At 39.1% G+C, this 8,499-nt stretch overlaps 1 protein-coding gene across 1 annotated transcript; it reads right to left on the reverse strand.

Moving 5' to 3' along the window:
- Positions 1 to 402: 402 nt before the first annotated feature.
- Positions 403 to 6,951, reverse strand: trim47 (tripartite motif containing 47). The gene is made up of 8 exons (XM_029519168.1): positions 6,764 to 6,951; positions 6,193 to 6,404; positions 5,279 to 5,324; positions 5,095 to 5,190; positions 4,606 to 4,830; positions 4,376 to 4,398; positions 4,141 to 4,262; positions 403 to 3,530 (listed from the first exon to the last, which is right to left on the reverse strand). Exons 1-8 carry the CDS (start codon positions 6,944 to 6,946, stop codon positions 3,001 to 3,003), a joined length of 1,437 nt encoding a protein of 478 aa, XP_029375028.1. The 5' UTR covers positions 6,947 to 6,951; the 3' UTR covers positions 403 to 3,000.
- Positions 6,952 to 8,499: the final 1,548 nt, after the last annotated feature.

An 8,499-nucleotide genomic window follows, 5' to 3' on the forward strand; every position in this document is an offset into this window, starting at 1 on the left:
TTGTATAACCAGAGTTTTTGGGAGCGGGCTGAACATTTATATATTTTTTTTGGGTACATTGGAAAACAGCATATTCATGACTTCTTTTGTGTCCTTTTAGAGGAGACAGTCTTGGCTGCTGGCAAGCCTTTTTCTGCTCCCTAGTGGCTGCTAGAAAATTATCAAATTAGCCGCAAACATTTTCATTGCTTTACTTCCCAAAAATAGGATTTTGCTGAAAATATAATTCCAGTGAAAATTTTCCATCTACTTCACCGGAGGAGAAACACTATCTACTTTTATGGGACTAAGTGAGTCACAGCAGGCATTACAGTGGATAGTGTGGTATCCTTCGCAGCCATTACAATGTGTGCTGATGATGGTCAAACTGTTTGGCAACCAAACGCAGCAGGGCCCCAGTGATGTAGCATATAAACACAGCTTTAATCAGCCCAACGAGTGGACAAATCAATGACTTTGACATTTAGTTTTTCCACAAAGCTTATACAACAAAGTTGAGACAGAAACAGTGAATGAGTGGAGAAAAAAAAAAAAAGCTGGGAAACAGCCAGATAGTAAAAAAACAAAAACAAAAAACAAACCAACCATCTTCTACCTGTAACCAGTTTAGTTTATTAACTAAACAAACTGCAGCAAAAACTCAGCTGGTCTAACTTTAGTTGTTTTCATTAAGCTCTCAGTTAAAATGTTTAACCAGGGTTAAAGTACCACCTCTGGTTAATTTGCATAACATTATTTGGGCAACTATTTATATTAACCCTCATTAAAAGCACATTTCTGTGAAAAATGGACACCCCCCCCCCCCCCAAAAAAAAAAAAAAAAAAAAACAGGAAAAAGTCACTACTGAGTCACTGCCAGAGCTGGGAGAGAGAGAGGATGGAGAGGACTCTTGTTTTCTCACCTCCTCCTTAAAATGTTCTTGCTGTACGAGAACTGAATCAGCAGCACCAAACTGTCCCCACGACTTAAAAGAGGATGTTGGAGCAAATCTGTACTGAACATGAGGGTGACATTTCAGTGAACCAAAGCCCAGCAGATTCAGGGTGTACTTCTGGGAGTGACAGAAAGCAGCCCTCACTTGGAACTTGAACATTAGGTTCAAAGACTTGGCTATTGAGGAGCCACTCTGGGAAAACTATACTCTTTAAACCATTTAAGAGAACAGTGAAACATTTTTAATGTCTCTGAACTACTATCCAAGCTGTCTGGCAGGAAAAGTGGAACAATGCCAATAGACAAAGCAGGGACACTAAGGGGATAGTAAGAGTTTAAAAAAATAAAATTTAAATATCTTTCTACCTGTTTTAATCTCTTGAAAACTCAGAGAAACACATTTCATATTGATATCAGATGAAAGGACCACAAACAGGATTACCAAGTTTTTTTTTGTTTGTTTTGTTTTTTTTTTTTGCATGTCACATTTGTCAAGACAGCCCAAAAACACCTATGTAGAAAACATGAATGACAAGTATCTACAGATATTAAATGGAGGAACATCATCTTAGACAAAACATTCAGCAAAATCTTGCAGTTCTAGCACAGCCATCCAAGACATCCCAAAAAAATAAAAATAAAAATAAAAATAAAAAAAGTGAATAAAGAAAGCCTCTAAAGATTCACTGTGGAGACGGCCATAAAATCGCACTTGCAAAAATTAAGCTCATCAGCGCAAATAAAATGTGTAAATCATAACCTTCGGAATGAAGAAAAACAATATATAATTATGAAGTTACATGTAATCTTACATTCAAAGTAGGATAAAAATATAATTGATAATAATAATAATAATAATAATAATAATAATAAAAAAGAAGATCAGACTGTTCTGAGTTGGATAATAGACCTAAACATATTGGAACCAACTTGCAGCACCAGGACCAACTCCACAAGAAGCAATTAAAGCAGAATTAATTAACAGAAAACAATTAAGGGACTGCTACTGCAAGAGCAAACAAAACAAAACAAAAAAAAACCCCAACATGTAGCACTGTCATCCTGCATGAGTATTGGAATGTCTTTTACATTAAAACACATCAACAGCAAAATCCATTAATATATTGAGGGACATAGCTGATAAAGTAAATCACTTGGAATTGTTTGCTTTGTCTAATTTTCAGGCGACTGAAAAACTTTCAGTTGTGAAAATATTTCCAACAAGGCTCAAGGTACCATCAGTCCTCCTTCTCAAAATGTGAAAGGGCTACTCAAAAAAAGTGAACAATGTTCGCAATTACAATAAAAAAATAAGTATGCATGAAGACAATTTAAAAAGACTGATATTAAAATTATTATCTGTATCGATGTCAGCATCCACAAAGAAGACAACCTGAGCCTGTAGTACCTGGAGGTCTAATCTGAGAGTGGAAATCCCAGCAGATTCTGGCCAAATGGATAAACTATCAGTAACGACCAACTGTCCTTCAATCCAAAATCAATGTGGGAACTGTGAGCAACTATCAATGTGATAATGATGTCATATTCCTGTATACTTCTACCTAACAAGGCAAGAGCACAGACCCTGCCTGGCAATAACTTAGCCAATATGAGTTCATGTACAGTAGTATAGCATAACAGTTGCTTATAGGATAAGAGCTGTATATGCTCTAATCAACAAGAGCATCTGAGACATCTGTATCCAAGCAGACAGATATAGACAGCAAAGCACCTCTCCAGGCCCCAAGCCACAGTAGTCAGGGGGAATACGCCTACAGTGTGTGTCTGTGTTGAAAAATGTCAAATTTCAAAATGTTCTACTCCAAAACATGAGAGAAATTAAGCTCTTCATTCCAGTCAAAGTGTGATGACACACCTGGTGATTCTTTTTCACGGTGACACATTCACCAGCATCAGCAAGATCAACGGGTAACGGCTCAAATGCATTAATTCTTCCACAGATCAGCCTTGGGCCCTGCTGATAACTGCTCTGAAAACATTGGCATACATGAGTCAACCGTTTAATAAGTTTAACTGACAATTTAGTGAAACGCACCACTGCTTTCTCAGTAATAGTGGCATATCTGCAACCGGCTGCCTGGATCGTTTTTCCCTGGGCTGAAGAAGGGGTAGACGGGCTCGTCAAAGCAGGTGTCAAACATGTAAAGTCTCTTCATTGTAACAGCATCATAGAAACTAAGACGCCCGTTGTCATAGTCTAGGTACACGCCGACCCTGGGAGAGTTCCAGTAGTCAGCAACTGGGATGCGGCCGTCCTCCCCATTGGCATACAGCCGGTCCTGCAGACACAGGCTCCAGTACCCTTCAGAAGGAGTAAGACTGACAAAGCCCTTTCTGTTGCTGCACTCAGTAGTGACTCCCAAATACCACACACCTTTGTCTCTCACATCCACCTCCCAGTAATGCTGCCCACTGGCGTATTGAGCTATGGCTAGGACACCACAGAAGCGGGTGAAGCGGCCTGGCAGGTCTGGCTCCTGGTGACGAACGCGGCCCTCCTCCACTTTGGTGTCAAAGTCTGAGATGAGCAGGTTTGGATGCGCCGTGTCCGGATCTAAGGTGAGGTTCTGAGGCACTACAGAAAGGACATAGTAAGATTAATTACCTTGCTGCTAAATTTGGCTGAAGCTGGCAGTAACATTTCGGCTAATAAAAATAGAAACTGATATTGTTGTCCAAGAAAACTGGAAAACCTGCAAGCCAGAAATATCTGGAATTTGTTTTCATTGCTCCAGCACAAGTAGATGATGAACTGTCTTATTAAATTGAGCATTCAAAGAATAAACCAAGTATGGCATTTAGTGCGTACTATCAAAGAGACTAAATGTAATATGATTTTTTTCTATTTCTATGCATGTATATATTTCTAAACAGACCTGTGTTTGGAATATGGCAATAACAATACTCTTAATTACCACGCTATTCAGAAATGTGCCTTTGTTTTCCATCATCTAGTCTAAAAATATCCTTGACAATGTTGCTAATGTAATAAAATGATACAGAAAAAGGTACAGCGTGTAAAACCAACATTTCTTGTGACTGTGACCATCTTTCTATGATGTGGCAGTGATAACTACTGCACCACCATGCCAACAAAAGATTTATTCAAAAATACATACATTGTCAGTCCATACAAACATTTTGACCAGGTTTAGTGTAAGCTTCTGTACATAGAGTAAACTCACTGGTATGTAGCACGTGCATCATCTTCTTCCATATTATAAGTTGGAAGGGCCCTGAGAAGTCCATAAATTCAGTCTGACAACTAACCGGCTCAAATGATGTGAAAGGCTTGCAATGGATAACTCTGTGGGAAAAAAATTGCAGTTAATAAAACAATAATATCCATCATAAATAAAAAAAAAATAAAAAGTAATAAAACTTTTTTCCATAATAAAGTACCAACTATAATCTACTTACTCATTGAATGTTTCTGCAAGGCTCTGTTGGAAGGAAACACATTGACTAAGATTAAATTTCAGTTTAAGTCATGCCAACATAGTGAAAGAATCCCGCCGCCCCACTGTACCAGATGTTTTCATGCCAAGAACATGTTTAAAAGAAAAATTACTTGGATCTAGCATGAACATGAGCAGAGGTACAAAGAGTTGACTCCTCTATGAACACAAAAGCTGTTTTATCAGACTGACCTCGAAGCTAGTTTTCCCACTGACGTGGCTGTTGATATCAGCTATGGCCTTGTCCACAGCCTGCGCCTCCATCTCCACAGTCTTCAAGTTGTCATCTATATGGGCCATGGTGGCCACTTCCTCAGCATCCAGACTCTCGAGCAGTGAGTCTCTTTCATCTAACAAGAACTGGACCAAGGCACCAACATCTGCCTCAATCTTCTCTTTGAGTCTCTGTTTCTTCAACTTTGGGACAGAGGTTCAGAGGATTACAATAAAGGATAATTTGAGGATGATGATGATAAGCGTGGTAAAGTTTCAGTACAGTTTGCAACCTAATACATCAAACACATTATGGCAAATAATTAGCGCACTTGAGCTAGTTTGCACTGTAGAATTTAAGTTGTTTAAAATAGATTTAAATCGAGAAGGTTGTATTCTTCTTATTCTGTCCTGTAAGCTGGACCCACAAATTTTACCAGACAGAAAAAGATAAATTCCATTCCATACCCTCACTTCACTTTTGGTGCGCTCATCAGCTGTTATAACTTTTACACACTGAGACTTCTGCCAGTAGAGCTCCATTAGCCTCAGCTTTAACTCGATCTACGACACACAGAAAAGCAGGATATAATTAAAGGGATTAAAAAAAAAAAGGTTACCAAAAAGCTCTCTGAAAACATTGCCAATTTACCTTCATATCATTTACAACTTCTGGCACGGGTGCCACGTCGTGGTGTCTAAAACAACAAATGGCCAACCAGTTAGTGGTTTTCAGAGCACTTCACAGTTTCAAAAGGCCATCAAGTCTTATGCAGAAGCATTTATTGGAGCTTGAGTGCGATGAGCAATTCAAGTTAGCACCTTGAAATGCCACTTAATTCTGGAGGTTATTTAAAGTAAATAAAAATGATAAAATAAAGAAATGTTTCATGGGACAACAGCACCAATCTATACAAATCAGAAGATTAATGCCCAACCCAACAAAATAGATCAAGGTCACCCAGATTCATCAAGTGCCAGGTCCCAGCTGAAGGGCCCATGTGTTATGACTTCCCCTTAACATGTGGCTTGGATTATCATATCTCTTACAAGCTACAACCCTGGTTACTTCAGCAAGTAGAGACAGATGATGAAATATTTCTTTGAGGCCTTAATTGCAGCCGACCTGTAGAAACTACGCTAGTGTCTGCTGGAAAAACTTTAAATATTTTAAAGTATCACTTTCAGCTCAGCAAAGTTCTGATAGCCACGATTTTACATATACAAACAACACTAATTATTTATTCAATAATGATAATAACCCAGCAGAAGCCCCATACTGTAGTGACCGCTTTGCTGCTAAACTGTGTATATAATCATTGGCTGAATGCTGATTTTATACAACTGAAACATGTGGGTTTGTCCTGTCTGACTTAATGTGGCAGATTGGATTCATAAATGTTCTAAGGAGAAAAATAATGATTTGATTTGCTAACATTTGCACCCATTAATTTAAAAGGCTCCAGGAGCATGATGAACCTGCACAAAACAAATGTCTACTTAGAGAAAACAAGTGGTTAGCACGCCTAATTATTTCCACATATGAAAAGCAGGAGCACGACGCACCTGTGTGCCCTGGATTCCCGACACACTACACAAATGGGCCTCTTGTCAGTCTGGCAAAATAGTTTCAGCTCTTCTCCGTGTTGTTCACACTTTCCATCTACTTTAACAGGTTTGGGGGGTGAGGAGCCAGAGCCCAGACACTCCAGGTCGTCCAGTTTAGCCACCAGGTTCTGCACCAGGTAGTTTTTGGTGAAGCTCCTCTTGTTGAACACCTGAGAGAACAAAGAAATCAAGGGATATACCTCGTTTTAATAAAAAAAAAAAATCAAGACAGCATTACTTCATCCCCAGGATGCATTTGTTGGTTATTAGCCAACTTATCTGCTGCTGAACATCTGTTAGCTAAAACAGGCTAGCTTAGTATCATAGCAACTGTAGCCACAAAACGCACTGCGCAGCAAATTTCATTTAATAAAAACAACCCGCCGACAAGCTTTACTGCTTCAAAAACACAAAGTTGGAAACAGCACGTTCACACCTGTGCCAACAGACGGTGTGCAAAAAGCGCAGTGGTAAATACACAACGAAGAAAAACAAACAAACAGACAAACAAAACGTTTTATTTACTTACCGTTCGGCACTGGGGACACTGATAGCCGTAGTCTCCGCCATTTTCATCCCAGTGCATGCAGATACAAAAACGGCAGAAATTGTGCCCGCATTTCAGGATGACGGGGTCCTTGAAGAAGTCCAAACAGATGGCACATGTTAGCTCTTTCCTCACGTCGTCTGCGGTCGCTCCGGCGGTGGCCATGTTTGTGAGCCAGCGGCGGCACAACAACCGCAGGAAGTGGAGGAGGAAGGAGGGAGGAGGGGGGAGGGGCGTGATGACGTTGACGCTGTGCGTCATCTTCCCTTTTAACCAATCAGGAACACCCCCCATTAACTCCTCATCACTGTTACACTATTAACAATAATCTATTTTTACTAATAACATTATTGTCGTGTTAAAAAAAAAAAAAAAAAAAAAAGTTAACATAAATGACAATGACAAAAAATAACTGAAGGCAACCATGTTGGATTTGTGCTGTTCAAAAGAAGCGGCTGATGATGTAAATCATGCTGTCATCTGCTGTGATCTTAAGGAGTTTAAATACTAGAATGTGTTGTGTGGCCACTCTGCCTAAAAGTGGATTTCATTTCATAACACAGTGTGATCAGCAATGTTAGAAAATAAACTTACCTGCTCTTGAGTCTAAGGTTGATATTGTATGTGGAGAATATACAACTCCATGTATGGTGCATAAGTCCACTACATAGGTGGACTATGGTGGACGAAGCATCATGATTTGGGGCTGCTTAGCTGCCTCTGGGCTTGGACAGCTTACAGGTGTCTTACAGGACACTGTCAGGGTGCCTGTCCACCTGCGGAGGCTCAGTAGAAGTTTGGTTGTGCAGCAGAAAAAGGGGCTGTAAATCAACTTCAACATGAAAGAAATCAAAAGAAACTCTGCCTCTTGGTGTGATCCAGTCTGAGCCCAAGCCTGGAGCCATGAAGTGAAGAGAAATGCTCACACTGTCTTGAGAATATGGCTAAAGCTTAACCAAAGCAGTTCTAGATATTTGTTTTAAACTTTGAATAAAAAGTACTTTTCAGAGTACTAGATCGGTCTGCATGAGAGGCACCGGGGATGATTGCTGTTGATGGAATTTCTTCTGCAGTTTTAATATTCCATCCATTATTATTTTGTTTTGAATTTTTGTTATGTCACAACCCAACATATAGTGGGAAGGAAATTATCCTGACAAAAGTGATGGGGAATTTTAAACAGAAAATATAATCTGCAACCTTGGATGAAGGTCAATCTTAATGTTGTTATTGAAACTGAGATTGGTTTTGCAAAATCTTGCATATAGGTTGCACTGTCAGTAACACAGCCTCACTCAATGGGATTTCCTATGAATAATCACTCAAGTGTACAATGTCAGCATGTCACAGACAATTTTCCCTTGAGTTCTCAAAATACATTACAGCATCATATCGTGAGGAAAGGCCATAGTAGTCATAATATAGTCCTCAGTGAGGGCAATGCAAAATAACTCCATCTATATCTTCAACCCAAAAAAAAACGATTATAAGTCATATGGCATATTAAATTTTAGTTACTTTTGAATAATATTTTCTCAATATTGTCCCTATCGATAATAACATCTGACTCAAGTTGAAGTTGTGACTCTGTCAACCAACCTTAAATATAAATATGATAAATGAAAAGTGTTTATTAAGTGTTGTATGTGAATTCCAACCAGATTACACAAATTGCAAATATACTATTATCTCACTTGGAAAAGAAATATCTCCAAATG

Source organism: Echeneis naucrates, chromosome 14 (assembly GCF_900963305.1).
Source record: "Echeneis naucrates chromosome 14, fEcheNa1.1, whole genome shotgun sequence".
NCBI lineage: Eukaryota > Metazoa > Chordata > Actinopteri > Carangiformes > Echeneidae > Echeneis > Echeneis naucrates.